Source organism: Xiphophorus maculatus, chromosome 18 (genome assembly GCF_002775205.1).
Source record: "Xiphophorus maculatus strain JP 163 A chromosome 18, X_maculatus-5.0-male, whole genome shotgun sequence".
In the NCBI taxonomy this organism is placed as follows: domain Eukaryota; kingdom Metazoa; phylum Chordata; class Actinopteri; order Cyprinodontiformes; family Poeciliidae; genus Xiphophorus; species Xiphophorus maculatus.
In genome coordinates, this window is record NC_036460.1 from 8,547,603 (window position 1) to 8,565,483 (window position 17,881).

General features: G+C 36.6%; 1 protein-coding gene across 5 annotated transcripts in view; it reads right to left on the reverse strand.

Annotated features, from left to right (window-relative positions):
* LOC102233216 (neurobeachin-like) overlaps positions 1-17,881 on the reverse strand; it is a 225,499-nt gene that overhangs the window by 74,312 nt on the left and 133,306 nt on the right. For all 5 annotated transcript variants that reach the window (XM_023351738.1, XM_023351736.1, XM_023351735.1 and 2 more), the window contains one exon: positions 9,749-9,873. In XM_023351738.1, the coding sequence (XP_023207506.1) occupies positions 9,749-9,873 (125 nt within the window). The remainder of the gene's footprint in view (positions 1-9,748; positions 9,874-17,881) is intronic.

The following is a 17,881-nucleotide window of genomic DNA, read 5'->3' on the forward strand; positions in this document are numbered from 1 at the left end:
CTAAGTATATTTTAAAAACATTTTCTTTGCTTTCTGAAACTGAACTCCCAAACAGTGAGAGGATACAGAATTAGATCATCTATATATTATTTAGATTTGGGCACTGCCATCAATTTAAACTAACCAATTAAGTTACTGCAAAACAAAAGTCAAAAACAAAATGGAAACACTCATTTTCAACATCATGGATTCAAATACAAGTATTTGGTAAACCAAACCTAGTAAAACTTGCTAGCCTTACTCATAAAAAAACATTTATATCTGCAGCTGAGAATTAAATTGTGTTTTATAGCCAAGCATCAATGCATACACCCAGTTCAACTACATATTTCTGTTGGAATGATGTTATTTGTATAAAAAAAATGTCTCTCAATATCAGTACCCGAGAAGATGCTCCATCAGACTATCACCATTTATGTTGGTTGCAAAGTATATATATTTTGAAATTAGGAGAAAATATAAAAAAGAAAAGGCAATATAACAATATAGTAGACAGTATTTTAGGGGGGAAAAAACTGTCGAAACCTTTTTGTACTGTTAGAAAATATGAATAAACCATTTGGACATAGACAATAAAATAATGTTTTCATAGGCTCTGTGTTTTAGTCTTATCACACTAAATAGAGAAAACTAAAGCAACTAAACACAATGACCCTGATTTTATTTACACACCACTTTATCTGCATATGAAAGACTGCAAGGCTATTCATGGGATTCTACACTGAATATATTTTGAGTGGTTTAACTTGAGAAGTGTGCCAGCTTTTATTTTTAGGTCAACAATAAAAGACAATCTTTATCTTAAAAGACCAAAAGCTGAGTCGGGGGATACATATCACGCTCGGTGTAGATTAGAGATAATATTAGCTGCTTTTGGAGACTTGACAAGAGTGGGACTGAGCAGACAGCTCAATTAGGAGCCTGTTTATAGCAGGACTTCATCATATGGTGATGGTATAAAGTGGAAATTGAAAAGGATGTGTTCTTACACAACGCAAAAACGAAAGCCTCACAGTGCATTGATCATCTAAAATGCGCCCAGCTTGAACATGTGCCCGTCACACGGCGGCTCGAAACACTTCTGTGATTCCCCCCCCTAAAGTCCAATGTTGGAAATAACCAGTGGAGAAACTTGTGTGCTAAGGGAAGAACACATATCAAGGTAAGGGAGGTGGCTGACATATGTCTGACATGTTTCCTTTCACCACAGTTCTTAATTCGCCTTTCCCTCCCTTAAGGAACATGTACCTTGTCTTGAAGAGGTCACATTTGACTGTTGTCAACACTGCTACTGAGGGGGGGGCAAAAGCCTTGCTTCCTGCTCTGTCTCATATCTGGCGTTCTTTCATCAGATGAAGGGAAGAAGTTGGAGTGTTTCGGAAATGAATTCTGTGCAATGTTACATGGAAAAGCCTGCCAGTGGTCTGAAATCAAAGCAGGAAGAGTGAAACCTAAAACTGGATTTCTGTAAACCATCATTACGCCTCAAGTAAATGAAGGGGAATTCAACAGACGGACTGAGGCTCTGACTGGTAGTTCTGAAAGGGGTTTAGAAGACCAAATAAACGGTGGTGATTTCAGCATGTAAAATCAACATTAGGTGAGGCATGTGTTTGCGAGAGTCAACATTACCCTCCAACTACCAGAACGGACTTCCGTTCTTAGAGAAAGCATGATTACAAATAAAATAACAAAGTGTCAAAGTAAAACATCTATTGAGATGAAAAGTCATGAGGCTATGAAAAGGTTTAGAAAAACTACTGTACTTAAAAAGGGTTTGGTACGTGTTAACACTTACACTGCAGGAAATGAGTGTAAGGAGGAGGATTTAAGGCTTTGCAGAAAAATAATAGAAGATGTATTATAATAATAGTGCAATGCCATCTGTCAATCAGGACAAAAAATACAAAGCATAAATTGGTCGCTGGCTTTCTAGTGTGACAGCAGTTTTATTTCTTGTTTGCTTTTGAGCTCTTCAGTAACAGTGCCAAGAGAAGTCACCTATAAGCCAGTCTCATGGGTCCTCTTGTTCAATCACTGAGCTGAAACTGCCTCAGAGTGCACTAATTACACTCCGTAAAGTGCACTGCAGAGCTTTCATGCCCTCATTGAAGGCTGATGAAGATCTGCCGGCTGTCACCAAAGGAGGCGGTCTTGTGGCACTCATAGCTGGGGTTCAGCAAGGTCCTTACAGTCCCTTAGAGGGTACGTAGGGACTCTCCTCTCTCAAAAAAGTTTGGAGCAGAACACACTTTCTTTTTTAGAAATATTTGTTAAGTTTAATCCCAGTTAAATTCTTGAATAAGTAAGAGAAAGTAACCAGACAAACTGATTACGAGCTAGAACTAATTAGTTCAAAACAAAAGACCACAGAAAGGCTAAAGATGGGAGAAATAAAATGCTGAGGAAGATTGTCAGTCATTTAAGCATCTGTGAAACTTACTACTATACTTATACTTTAAGACAATATGTTATTCAGGCCATCTGTTGAAGAGAAAAATAAACTACATTTTTGTTACTAAATCTACATGTCTTCATTATGTGCTTTCAGCTATAAAACTGGACTGACTGCAGTTCAGATCCACCATCATTTCAAATCACATTTTACAAGCTACAACAAACAAAACAAGAGTATGAAAAATTTAAATAAACCGAATTTAACACACTGGGTATGTTGACAGAAAAAAACAAAAGATGAATTGGTCTGTCTAGAATCAACACAAAATTAAAAAAAAAATAATACTAAACACCCACTGACCAACAGGTCAATTGTCTTTTAAAGAAACGCCACAAAATAAGATAGTATCAAGATTTGCTCCTGTCAACACTTGACACAATATTCACAATTTTAAGCTAAATGCAAAAGTAGATAATTTGCCTCTTATCTTCACAACCTTTTAGAACATTGTCTCAAAGTTTTAGCAATATCTTAAAGGTATAAAATATACAGAGCACATATGCATCAGTGGGAAAGAGATACTTGGCACTGCTTCCAAAAAACCAGGATACCAGCTGGAGAATAGATATAAATGTGAAGTACATAAAAAACCTGGCCCAGAGGTTCAGTTCAGAACTTCAGCAATTGTGGTCAGAAGGTGTGTTTACAAGCTGCTTCTATATCAACAACATATAGCACATAAGCTCTGTTTAAAGTACTAAGTACTATGACACAGAAATAAGTTGACATCAGTTTGTTAATTTCATTATATGTTGCAGTTTCTCCTGTTAAACACCCCTGTCCCTCCCCACCGAAGAGTTTTGAGTTTGTGAACGCTACAGAATAAAAGCTAAGTATTGAAAAATAACAACTCTCTATATACATTTTTAAACGTATATAAAGTGAGCTTTATAGAATGGTTTAGCTACTTTTTCCAGACTCTGTTTCTGATCCAGCACTTCACTCTAGACTCCCCCCTCCGCTGTCTCGACATTCCACAAGGAGAGAAAAAGTCCTATTCATGGGATCACGAAGGCGATGCAGTTCTTCCCTCTGTCTCTTAACCTTTATTTAATCTGTACTGAGGAAAAATAAATGAGGGGGAAAATGACAGTTTCATACTTCCTGTGACACAAGACATTCGTAAATTTTTCGAGGCTGTAAAAGTAAGCAAGACAACTTTTGATGTAGAGTGGTTTACACAGTACAGACGCTTCCTCTAGGAGTGATCTTTATCCAATATTGTATTTAAGTGCTTTGCGTGTCAACTTTGTTGTTACGCAACAGTCTCCATCTCTGGAAAAAAAATAAAAAATTAGGCCAAAGGGTGATAATCCTGCATCTCTAGTCAAATATGTGCTATTCATAGTGAAGTGAACATACCGTATCAAGAGGGAATAATAAGTATTTATTATCCCTGAGAAATGTCTTTCTCAGAGAAAACATTTCCAATAGGGCTGCTGACACAAAATTAACCCCATATGTTATATGTTAGCAACAACCCCCTTAATTCACACATGAAGAGAAATCAAAACATGTTAGCCCATAAAATTGTGTAATAAAGTGGAAGAGCACAGGGAATAAGCACTGAAAACAAAATTTGTGAAATACTTGGTAGAAAAGCCTCTATTTCTAATGAGAGGTTCAAGTTGTCTACTCCTGTATGGAGAAATGAGTTTCATGCTCCACACAAACTGTCCTCAAATTCTGATGCTTCAGGGAGCCTCTTCTATGTACTTTAGATTCTTGCCAAGAACATTTCAGTAAATTTCTCTATTAATGTTTTATTCAGTTATATGAAGTCTGCCAGCACGATATGCTGAAAAATGTTTCTGCCCCCAAAATTCACCGTTAGTGGTGGTGTTTTTCGGTGATGTGCAGTGACATTTCTCTTTCAAACATGGTCTGTGAAATTACATCTACAGGGTGAAGGATTTCAGTCTCATCTCACCAGACCAGTTGGGTTTATTTGTTCTTTATTTCAAATGTTCTGCAACAAACATGAAATGAGCGTTAATCAGTTTTTTTCAACAATGAAATCTTGTGGGATGAGTATAAAGGCCTTGTGGTTGAGTGTATTACTTATTGTTCTCATATAAATTCTACGTTTTTTCTGCAGCTTTCTGCAAGTAATGTTTGGCTCTGTACTACTACTTTTCAAGTTTCTGTTGTGTCATAAATCATGCAATTCTGAAAATATGTGCTTCACACTTCCAGATTATTGGTGCTGGCTGGAACATTCAGTAATTTAGAATTGAATCTGCAGCCAATTCCATCAACATGGTTTGGAAAAAAAAAATGGATCCAAAAACCTTAAGAGTCTTTATAACATGTTTTTGTCAAATACATTGAAAATAAAAAAAACAAAAACTCTTTAATTAGGGATAAATAAGCAGATCAGCGTTTTTGGCTTTCTGTACCTTTTAGCAGCTCTCTTTCATTTTTTCATTCAGTCTTGAGTCATTCCACACAATTTCTTTTATGGATTAAATAATTTTAATTTATTTTTATGAGTGGATTTCTTCATCAAACCCTCAAGAAATACATTCAGAAAATGCTGACATTTTCATTACTTTTGTTTCTCACTGCATTTACTTAAAACCTACATTTAAATATCTGAATATGTATGTTGGAAAATACTCTGATGTCATTTGCCACAGCATAATGACTTTAATTATGATGTTGGTAAAGGTTAATATCACATCATGAGGCTATGCCTGCTGAAGTAAAAGGCTATAAAGATCTCTGCCTGGTGCAATCAGCTTCAAGAGAAACCGCTCACCTGAAATGAGACAGCAAGGACACCAGGAGGTAAAACACCCCGTTAAACATTTGGATCAATATTAACGTGACTTCCATTTCATGCTTGCCCAATTCCAATCACCTAACAATATAGTCTGATTCTGGGCAGAGGCTGGCTGGACCAAGGCAGGCTATTACAGGCAAAGGCCAGAGACCGAAAGTGCTAGCTAAGCTGTCAGCACTACTAATAGACAATGAGGCAGAGTTTAAGGTAGAGTTCAACCATCAGAGTCTACATCCTTTAAAGCACAGACACACAATGGGCAAAAAAAAAAAACTAAAGAAAAACATTCCAACTCTTATTAAACAAAACTACTTTTCCCATTGCCATTAAAGTTGCTTGAAAGACGTCAGCAAAGTATCAACCATAGGAAAAATATTCTGTAGTACTGTGATGATTCTAAGGTCATCTCGTACAAAGTCTAAATCCAACATGTGGTTTTTTTAAAAAAAAACAATACTACTTCAGTTTAAAAAATACTAATTCCATTTTAAAGTAAAAATATACTGTATGACTCAACTGATTAAGCGAGTTTACAAGAATGAATTAATACAGCTCATAATTGGGAAACACAAACACTTTATTTCTTCCAGAAAACAAAGAAGCAAAAAATTCTTGCACTTGTCTTTTCAAATACCTCCCTACTCTGCAGCTGCATAGAGCTTAATTTACAACTTTAATGTTTACTTTTCTGGCAAAGACACTGGGATAAACAGAGGCTTCTGTCAAATACCAGACTATTGGAATCTTTAGTCTGTTGGGTCTGTTCTTTGGTTCCTTTGAGAGCTGCTATGTCCCCCCACCTCCCTTTTTCTTTATTTTCCTTAATTTTAACTTGATTAAATATTTTCCAGGTCTGAATAACTAGAGAAAGAAAATAAAGGCTAAAACATATGTGTATTTTCATACTTTATTCCCAGTCCAGTTCATTCTCAGTCAAAAATATTTCAGGTTTTTGAGGTTTTTTAATCCTTTAGGATTATATGCAGTAGACTAATTTTGACCTTTTGTATTTATAATGTAAAAGTTACGCCAAAATGGTCTGTAAACTCTGCTAATTTGAAACTAAAACAGGGTAAACTTTGGAAAACAAGAATTTTGAAGTGTTTATTGTAAGACTGAACTTAAAGATTATTAATCAATATGCTAAGATATGCATAAGCCATTTAATGGGGGGGTCCCTGTGGATATGACAAAGAAAAATGTAGAATGTTTTTTTGTTTAAAAACAACATACTCTGTTTTTCAAGCTTAGATTAAAACAATTTGACAAAATAAAGTTTAATGCAACTAACAGATGATCAAAATCCAGGTTAACTGGGTTTGAGTGACTGACATGTACATAGAAATACTTGGCTAAGTCAGGAATACAATGATGCACAATGTTAATGTAAATTGAAATAAAGATACTGGCCCAATACATAGCCTTGAGGAACAACTTTTGACATACTGGCAATAGGAACAAAGACCACAGAGTTGACCATAATACTTAAAATCAATAGTAATGTGCCAGACTGAATGGTCCACTTAAAACTCTAAAAATATTTTTGAGTCTACCTTGTTGTCAAAATTTTGCCTGAATCTTAATCTGTGTTTTGTAACACTGGGCCTATTGCCTTGTATTCCGTTCATCTTTGCTGTCTGTTATACTAGAAAATAAAAATCACATTCCCATGTTTAATTTAGCTGGTGTTTCCAACTGGCCTTAGCTTACTGCTTGTCACTCATACTCTGTAATTTTTTTGATAAGTAAACATTTTGCCTGTTTTCTTTTTATTACAGATATTCTCTCTCACCAGCTTTGCTCATTTGCATTTTATTACTTGCGGCCCTCCACCTTACCACAGGAGCCGCTTTTCATTGGCTGATGCCCATTCTACGTGGTCACGTGCGTGGCCGTCTAACAAACACACGCTTCCTGTTAGCTAAGTACAGCATAATGGCAGAACTGATCCAACTTCTACACCTTGAAGCCTGTCTGCTACACAGTCTTACGTTACCTAAACAGGTCAATATGCAATGTGTCTGTATCTGACATACACTAAAGATTTTATTCGAGCAGAAAAGGCTTTGGACTAAACTGTTACTCATGTTAGCCACGTTAGCACCAAGTACAGCTAGTCAATCAGAACCATCGCTGTGTTCAGGGAAGCGCTGATTAATAATCGAGAAATAAATATCAAGCCTGGAAACTTGATATCGTAACGGACTGAATGTTATGTTTTTAACGTCTTTGCTCGTCTTGCGGGGCGCAGGCGGTTGCCACGGCAACAGGTGGGCTTAAACTACAAAGCGAGAGAGAGTAAAAAGGTAGGAGTGGTTTTGAGTTGATCACCTGTTCGGGTTATTTTACCTTTGTTTACCTTTGCTGTGGCGCATTACAGCCGCTGTAGTTTCTAAACGTTGGACTAATTACCTCCTTCATTTGTGAGTTTACATCATTCACAACAAACATCAAATAGAACAAATATATTTCATAAAATTTTAACAAACAAATGGCTTCTACCGTGGTAATTATGTGAAATTAAATTAATTATATCCCAACTTCAGAAGATTTGCCTTTACCTTTACAGAGCTCTTTGGTTCCTCCTATCAGTCTGTAGCTTCTCATATTGACGTCATCAAACCAAATTTCAGATCTACCATAACTGACTGACACCTGCTGGCCTCAGGTTTGCAACCAGCTTGTGACTGAGAAACCAGTAACCTCCTCCCAGATGATGACATGAACTTGTTAGTTCCTCTGTCCATTGTAGTAGCTGATATATTGTGAAAATCCGGTAGAAATGATGCACTAATGGAGCTTACATAGAAACAAGGCGCCGCGAGGCTTTGTTTGTGAGACTTGCGGTCACGTGGATCGGTTGTGGGCGGAGCTTGGTAAGGTCCATACTCTATCGCAGTTAAAAATGAGGATGCTATATTTGATGAACAATGAACCCTTGAGATTTCACAGAAGCTAGGACAGCTATTGTCAATATCATGGCAGTAAAAGACAAAAATTGTAACTGCCAATTGTCCCGGCTCCCCCAAAATCTGCTGAAGGTCTCACAAAGATGAAAAAAAAAGTATTTTTATCTTAACTCCTCATAAAAGCCTTTGCTACACAGCCCCATCAAAGTCAGTTAAAATAAGCTTGAAAAAGCAACTCACCTTTGATAGTGAGCATCAGACTGCAGGCAATCCCTTTCAGCTGACAAGTTTATACATTATTCCGCTCATTAAAACTAGAGCATGTTAGTAGGATCTCAACAAGTCTTTAGTCAGTTACTTTGACAGAATCAGAAAAATATAAATAATGGATAAAAAAAAAAGAATTACCATTGGAGTTCTGTGCCACAGATGAAGGAGTTCAGCAGGCAACCTAACTTCCCAAGGTTGCAAAATAAACAGGCAACACAGGCCTAATACTTTTAATGGTTGCATTACAATGAGCTGAAGAGAAAAGGTGGTGACGTGCAGGGACTCAAAACCATTTTGAATATAAATTATAGACACATTCTGATGCACAGCAAATGAGAACATATTAATTTTGTGGACGGAAATTCACAAACTGAAATTCATCTCTAAAAATGTGTTAAAATATTGATAAATGTTTGAGATTTCTTTCTGATATTATCTGGACAATCTATAAGTATTGGATTGAATTAGGAAGATCCAGGACAATATTATTGTTTATGCTTTATAGGTTTAACAGGTGTGTAAATATTTACAGGTAAATGACTTTAACGCATTACATTTTACCCCTCACATCTCTGGTGAATGCCTTAATTTGAAAATTCCTTTTATTTTTCCCAGTGCAAATCAGAAGGGCTAAGAATAGCTTTTTAAGACTATTCTCTATTCTTCTCTGCCGTTGTAGAGAAACCTGGTAACTTGGAAAATCCAAAAAACATTACAAAAATGAACAACAAATCAACATCAGGAGCAGAAGCTTTAATTACTGCGTGTATCTTAGAAATGGGACCACCTGCTTCTTCAACAGCTGCCAGGTGTTCATCTAGAGCGCATTATATTGAAGAAAAAGTCTAAGGTAACCATAAGACACAGACTGAAGCAACTGTTGTCTTAAGTAGCTCAACATATAAATAAAGAGAGGACACCATCAAGATTCAAAATCCCACAAGGTGTATAATAAAAGATAACTGTAGCCACTGTGTTTGGTGCTTCTAATAATTTTGCGATCAGCCCATTAAACTTAAACCCATTAAACATTTACCCTGCTGTTCAGTTACAGGCAGAAGGACTGGAGAATTTCATTTTGACAAGACAGCTTTATTGTGAAAGCCTGGGGTGTAAGGTTTTTACGCAGAAGTGACTCTGGGCGGTAGGCAAAACTAAACAATGAAAAGTTAGAATCAAGGAGAAAATGGTAACAGAAGACAGAGATTTTGTTACATATTTGTTAGTTGTACTTTGCAACCATCTCAACTTGGAATCCTAAACTCCAGGCCCAAAACATGGTATGCAGTTTGATTTATATTTCCCACAAATAAAAGAAGCACCTACCATATTCTTGTGAGGACTTGCACGCTATATCCAAGTGGGTGGAGCCAAATGGGTTTCGGACAAACCTCCTCCTTCGCCGCAGGTCATCTTCCCAGTAGTCGAGACGCCAGAAGTCATGCAGCTGACTACGAGAGAGACAAAAAGATGGGCAGATTAGACAGAGAGCACACTCCTCAATGATGACCTGATTACAGCAGCCACATTTAAAAAAACATCTGGGGGAGAAAATCAAACCAGATATGGTGGACTTTATTAGGGTGAATGCTGCCAAGCTCTCTAGAGGCCTAAGTAATGCTACCTCTGCAAAATCCAATAGCATAACAGCAGGGAGCACCAGCAAACCCGACATACATAAATCTTAGGCACCCCCATTTACAAATACAGCATCAAATTACAAGTATAAATGGCACAGCTTGGCTTCTTTTTTTACAATGTTTTTTAACAAGTCTTGTAAATCAAAGGTAGGAACCTCAATGCAGACAGCGTGGAGTTTAATGATCAGGGTCTTGGGGCGGTTGAAGCATGAGCCTATAAAACAAACCCTCCCCCCACTGCATATGTAGAGCCATGATTAAAATAATGTGCTGAAATATTCATTGAAATGATTCCCAGGGCCCTGGAGCAACCCAATTGAAAACTGCATTTTTATTCATTATTAATAACAGCGAATTAAAGCCATAAAGAAAAAAAAAAGAAAACAGTTCCAGCATGTGGTAGCCATCTTTGTAAATGATTATTCCAACATAAGTGAGGACCTATGGATAATTTTATGGCTTGCAGCTAATGCAAACCATTAAGCATGGGGACAAGCATTAGGGCTTTAAGTACACAGCTTTTCAAATGTGTACTAGCTGATGCTGTTTTTAAGCCTGTGCACTTCACAGAAAATATAGCTGTATTTTTCATCTATGATTTTCACTTAAATGTGAAGAGATTGGACACTATCATAATTAATTTGGTCAATCACATTAATAACTGCACATTCCAACACTGTAGTAGTTGGAATAAAATGGACAATATCTTTGTTTTACTCATCAAAATAAAGCACATCTTGTTATATACACATCTTGGAGCTAATGATTAGGGAACCCACAGCTCAAAAACACCCTTGAATCAGGTCAAATATGTTTTTAAATTCAGGAGGTGATTTGTCAATGTACGTCAGTTGCTGTAAGACCTTGGCAGGCAGCCTTGTATTTTGTTCGATTTTTGCCCCCTTTCTCAGCCGCACAGTTCTGAATCAGTCTAAACAGATTAAAGTGTTAGAGGGGATCACATCACAAAATAGACCCTCCTTGTTCCATGAATATAATATTCACCAGTGTAAGAAATCAAAAGACTCAGGAGAATTAGCCAAGTCCTGACAGCAACAAGGGCTCAGTTTCAGTTAAATATCAATCAAAAGCGGTTATGAGTAGAGAGTGTGTCCAAGCAACTGCGGATGTTGCATTCACAAAGTATCATGAGCTGGTATATGCAAAGTAACACTGAATGCCTTGAGCTTGTCCCCTGCCAATCTCCCTCAAAGCTTAACTGAGAAGAAGACAGATGTCAGTGGGTGGAAAGGAGACACCCACGTAAATGATATTGTAAATGCAAGATTACACAGTGTAAAAAATGTAAATCCACTGTAGGCAACTGGGTGATTATTGTGGAAGTAGCGAGAGCAGATGCCAGTGGGGGATAAATCCCTTCTTTGAAGATTTCCTTATTATAGTATTAACCATTATAAAATGCTTTCAAGTGGTTTGCTTGAGGTTGCTCATTATAGTTTAAGTCACAGTGCCTAAACACAAGAGTAAAACAAAAAACGTGCAAACGTTTAAATAAAAAACAGGACTTAAATATATTCTATAGCTCCAAGTAGATTTTTTGCAACAAGTAAGACCAGTGACATTCTAAATCCATGGTTTTCAAGCTGTTTCAATTGGTAATATATGTTAAATGAACTGTATGATCAATGGTCTGGACTGAATTTGTTTTGTAGTTATGCTAATTACATGAAGCTGTTTTACAATAAAAGTCAAATTTATATATCTGAACAAAACATTCACACATCAGTACACAGGAACACAGGGCAACTTTGCAATTCCTAGACAACTGCTTCACCATCACAGCCTCTCAGCACTTTTCTAATTGGGTGGCCTATTCAGAAGAAGTTATTCATGTTGTTGATAGGTAAATACAAGTCAGTTCCTCTAGATGAATATCAACTGGAAAAAAGTGGACTGCTTCCTCTGTGTTGAGGGTCAGCCTTTGACCCAAGTTGAGGACTTCAGATATCATAGGAATGATAGGATGAAGCTAACAATAAGACAATTGGGCTTTCTTTGCAACAATGGAGGTGCTAACCTGGTCTGTTTTGTGGAGCAAAATTTTTGCCAAAGCATAACCCATCTAAATTCTTACTTGTACTTGTACATTGGACCCCGGCCTACTCGTCGTTCAATATTTGCTCATTGTTTTGAGGAAAATCTGCCTTTGACTGATTATTTTGTACAGCATATCTGAAATAGTCAAAAGAAAATCCAACTCAGGAAGCTGAGACATGTAGGTGCAATGCAACCTGACAGGCTATTTTGAAGACTGCTTTCTACTTGCTTAGACTAATGGCAATGTAAACCTGGGTGATCATATGCCCCTAGTATCAGTATTTGAATTCTGCTAACTTTACTCTGGCAGCAGACCACCAATGCTAAGATCCTTTGTACAATAAAGATTAATGTACAATTTAGGTAATAAAGAGTCTGTTAAATATAAAATTCCTGTTCATAATTATTAATGCAAAGATAATAGTCTGTTTTCTTTCTGCAGCAAATTGTCCACCCAATGAAATCCTTTCATCAGAGTTGGTTTGACATCCTTATTTCACACATCGAATGTGTCTGGCCTCGTGACAACCATAAAGAATGGCTTTGAGCCGACCCGCTAGAAACTGGCAAAATTTATTAGTCCCATCACCCATCAATCAGCCAAATGGATTTCAAACTGCATTTTAAAAGCTAATTTTCCAACACTGATAACCTACAGGAAACAGAGCACCATTATTTATGAAGGTTTTCAGACTTGCTAAGTGTAGCAGGATAAATGTGTAAGGGAACTATTGTCTTTAATCTATCCTCTTTTAAATGGATATTTAAAGCACAATTTTCCTCCAGCAGGCCTTGCTGAGGAGTGAGACGTGCCAGATCTAACACTCATCCTGCAGGGTTTTATTTACAATAGAAAAATAAACATAATTTTAATACTGTGATAGCAGTATGATCAAAAGGATTTATACACTTTATTGCCAACTGTATAATATTGGTTGAAAAAACCCCCCATAAAAATCAACTCTTAAGGCTCATATTGATTCCACATGAGGAGTTATAGTTTTAAGTGCTGCAGAACCTATTTAATTAAATTTAGTTTATTTATGTAGTGCCAATTCACAATTTCAATTCAGTCACACATACACTCCAATTGATCCTAGTTATCAAACAGTGCATTAAAGCTATAGTATGTAACTTTAAAAAATATATGTTTTTTTAGATGTTTGTTGAAATTGTCACTATGTCGTGGCAATATGGTATGGGACAGATAGTTTGTGGAAAAAAACGAGCTCCTCTGCCCTCTCCCATTACTCCCAGTGCTAACTCAAAACAGCCAATCAAAGGCAGGAGGAGGGTCTTAGTGCTGTCAATCACAATTTCGCTGTTCATCTTCCATCCTCCTCCTTCGCTGCTCCTTCCTGATAGCAGACCCTGTCGTGAATGCTCAGGCTAGTTAGCATGGACACCGATGACGGTGGATAAATGATTTAAATGTAATGGTAAGTTGTTCCTCCACCATTAACACACTGAGAAGCGAGTATACAAGGTTGATTGACCTCCTGGTTTGGATTGGTGTTTTTTTTTTTCCCCCACCATGTGTAGATGTCTACATGTATTGATTTGCAGCCATTTAATTGTGTGGATTCCTATTTTTATTATTACCAATTAAGCAAGTGTACTTAATGAAGCAAACAGTAAATGGACGTCAGACTAATAATGGTCAGAAGCTGTAATAAGATTTGTGGATGAGAAAAATTCTGTATTGGGGCAAAAATGTTACTTTGCATCCATCTTACGCTATGTTAGCGATTTTGCTAATGCTTTCAAGCCAATTCAGCTTCTTAATGGTGGAGTCATTCCCAGTTAATGACGTCTTAGCTTTGGAGGATGGAAAAAAGATATGTCACCTTGTAAAAATTTAAACACTCAACATGTTCCTAAATCACCAACCAAATTTACTTTTGTTTATTTTTAAATAAAGAGGACCAAATGACTTCATGACAAAAACACTGAAGGTGCTTATTAGTCATGGTTTCACTGCCAAGAAACACCAAACAGAAGTGTGTGTGTGACAGACCTTATCCTCTGCATCCATACAGCCCAACTGGATGTAAATAAGAGTCGCTTTGAAACAGCATATTTATTAAGCAAGTGTATTTGAAATTGATTAAAATTTGTATATTTGAGAAGATTCAGGCTTAAGAAGTTTGAAGAGATTCCATTAAACTGTTCGAAAACTGATTGTACAGATATTATGTAGATCAGTTAGACTATGAAGATGTACCTGTTGTGTCTTGAGATTCAGACAATGTAAAAGCTACCGTGTAATTCATTTTTCTACGAAGGTTTAAAAATATGTTGAAATTCACAAATTTTCTTACGTGGTTAAGCTATTAAAATGAAGTGATTCATTGTCAGAAATAATAAGTGATATGCAATAATTGTAGTGGATAAATGAATTTTACTAGTTGTTAATAGTGCACTTGCTTTTTAGTAATCCTTTGCTCAGGTGTAATAACAAAGATGAGCGAGTACACGCAAATGTATACTAAAATAAATACAAATCAGTAACTTGATCAGTTAGTGTCTAAAAAGGACACAAACAACATTTCTAGATTAATCGTTGCACCAGTATTTGTTATTTATTTTTGGTAACTGCTTATAGTTAACCGCATGTCTTTTAAGTCACTTAACCATAATGACTCACAAACAGACGGGGTTGGACTGAAGACGGATCATATTTTCATGGTTCAAGATTTCCTTTTTCATCCAATTTATTCTCTGAAGAGATTTATGTGGAGCGGTAAGGGGGAAGGTCAGGCACATACTGATTCAATAAAACACCATAATACTCTTTTTAAAATCCTGCACTGGTGACATGAGTCGGGGGTAATTATAATAAATACCAGTAATCAGTGACAATTCTATTCAAAGACGAAGCAACTGGTTTCTGTCGCACGGCCACACTGCTTAGAACACATCCGTTTTTAGTGACATTCTGAGGACAAATAGGCTTTTGTTTCATTTTAAGCTTTCCTAACAGTCTCTCATTGTGAGGTAGTGAACTTCAGGGGAATCTTTAGAAGGTACAAGTTCCACTGCCTCTTAAAATATTTCTCAAATACGGTTTAACAAATATATTGGCTATTGCATATACATATTTACTGACAAATTTCTGTCTCGACAGTTTAGAAGAACTACCAGTCTCTGTGAAATAACTATTCTTAGAACCAATTCCGTGATATAATAAACATGGAAACCAGACGGAAGGAAAAAACGACAGTTTAATAGACCAGTGCATTATTTTATGCATTCTTATATAACATTTCTCTATACTGCTGTGATAAAAAAAAGGCAACAAAAATGCAATTCATCAAAAGTGGTCACTGGCAACCATATGGTGATGAACTCATATCTTTCAAAGCGACTTATAAAGTAAAAAAATATATACATAAAATAAAAGCAAAAAACCCCAATAAATTTCATGTGTCTTTGGGATTCCAAATCGTCAGTGGCTGTATGGTCACCATCATGATTTTATTATCGCAGATGGCTGCAAATGATACATAAGACTTTCATCCCTTTAATTTTGCTATTTCATATATTTATATCTCTCAACACCACTGCAAATAAAAGAACACCAAGATCCAAATGTTTCTGTTTTTGCTTCTTGACTCTTCTTTTGCAGATTAAGAGATAGAGTGAAGAATTTGCTCTAGGGAAAAAGACAAAAGGAAACACCACAGCGCCAACAAGATTAACTCGAGGTCATCAGGTTTAATGAAGACAGACATGCGAGGTTGAGCGAGGGATGAGGAACCACACTGTAATGTTAGAAAACTCCCCAGGATCACCAGCTTCCCTGAACCAATCTTTTACAGAAAATGTGGCACATTCGCGCAATGCCCAGCTCCATTTCAACACCCAATGAAATTGATGATTATATGAATGGGCCCCTTTCCAGATATAATTAGCAGTGTACAAGGTTAAGTGTGGCCCAAGGGCAAAGAAAATGAATATATTGGGAAGCCAGAACAAAGGACCATCATGTTAAGATAAGGTTCAGTTAAAAAAGAACAAACATTTGTAATTGCAGGGTGGTTTTAAAGAAGATGCATATTTTTTAAGACGTGATGGGTGAAGTAGTAGGTCAAACAGAAACAGTTCAACAATATATTTAACTTTGCTATACCCATAGCAGTTTCTGCAGATATAATATTAATTTTTGCTTTGAATGATAGATTTTCAATTACATTTCAGAGAGGTTTGTTTATACTAACTTTTCTTTGGGAAAACATGACAACAAAAAGTCATCATGTTTTGTTTTAAATATTAATCCATACTTGTATGGAAATTTTTTTTTTGGTTATGGGCAACCTTTCTTTTAGTCTCTTGGTAAAGCTGTGGCACAGCTGTCTTAGTGAAAAAATAAGGCTCACTTACTCATCATCCAAGGCCAAGCAGTTGTGGTTGTGGGACATATGTATTCTATAGAAGTGTGTAAAGCTGCGCATTTTGATATCGAGCCAAGACTAAGTAAATACAGGACCTGTATCAAAAATACCACAACCGATACGTTTTATTTAAGATGGATATATCATTAAATTTCTTGCCTTTAGGTGTTTTGTGGTGTGTTCGTTTGAAACATTTTGCTCAAACCTAAGACATAATTTGGATGAAGTTTAAAGGTGTTTGCAAAATACTTTAAGATACTAACATGATTTCTGTTATTTTTTTCCTAGACAAAGCAAAAAACAAAAAAAAATCCTCATTTGAAAGCAAATTAAAGCAAAAATAATTTTTGATTTAGAGTTGGAAAAACTACATCAAAATGATTTTGCTTCAATTTGCTTTCAAATGAGGATTCTTTTGCTTTGTTTGTTTAAGAAAAATGCCCACGATGGGTCCAGGTCCAGATGTGAGAAAACATTATACATCCCACTTGTCTAGATGTTGTTACTGCTATCATTTTTATCACCAAGTTAAAGTTTGTTTATCTTGTTAGACTCAACCGGAGACCATGACCTTTGTTTTCTGCCCCAAAAGGGACATCAGACCTAAAGCCCTCAGAGGCTTTAAAGCCCTCTAAAGGTCCCCACCCCCCACGCAGTAGGACACTTCAGTTCTATTAGAATTGATAACCCTTTCAGGCAAGACCAAATACTCTGGGCACATAGTGAGTAAAGAGGTTCATTCCATCACAAAGTTATTATCCACGGGCAGATTGTTACCATTCATCACGTGCAAGAGATGAAACTCGCTGTTAGTCAAGGGAAACGGCTGTTTCACTGCCTTGCCACAGATCAATATGTGCTGCCATTTTCCTTTCTCCTTTGCTACAAAAAAGTAATTATACAGAAGAAATGTTGACAATCAATAGACTAGTCAGGTAGGGTTAAGGGCTGCCATGGAGGGTAGCAGAGGCTCCTCTGTCAGCTGTCAGTGATTCTCAGGTGGGACGGAAGAGGTTTGTTTGTTTCAGGTGTGTATAAAATTTATCTAGTGTGTTGGAAAAGTACTTGAGAATGCCAGGAAATATGTACTCTATCAAATAAAGTTGCAATTCAATCGACTCTCTTTTATTTTTACAGGGACAGGATTTATAGTAATGCGACTTTAATGTCCTCTGTTGAAAAAGAGGCGGACATTAGCCTTCAGTGTATTCATCAGTCTTGCCTTGACATCTACTTTCACTTCGGATAAGTCTGAACTTTATAATCTGCCGCAAGGGTTCAAAGGTCAACAGCAGAGGGTACCAGGGGGCAGAGGAAATCACTCTCTTGCTGGGAAAAATTCTGACATCCAATTTTCAACTTGATTT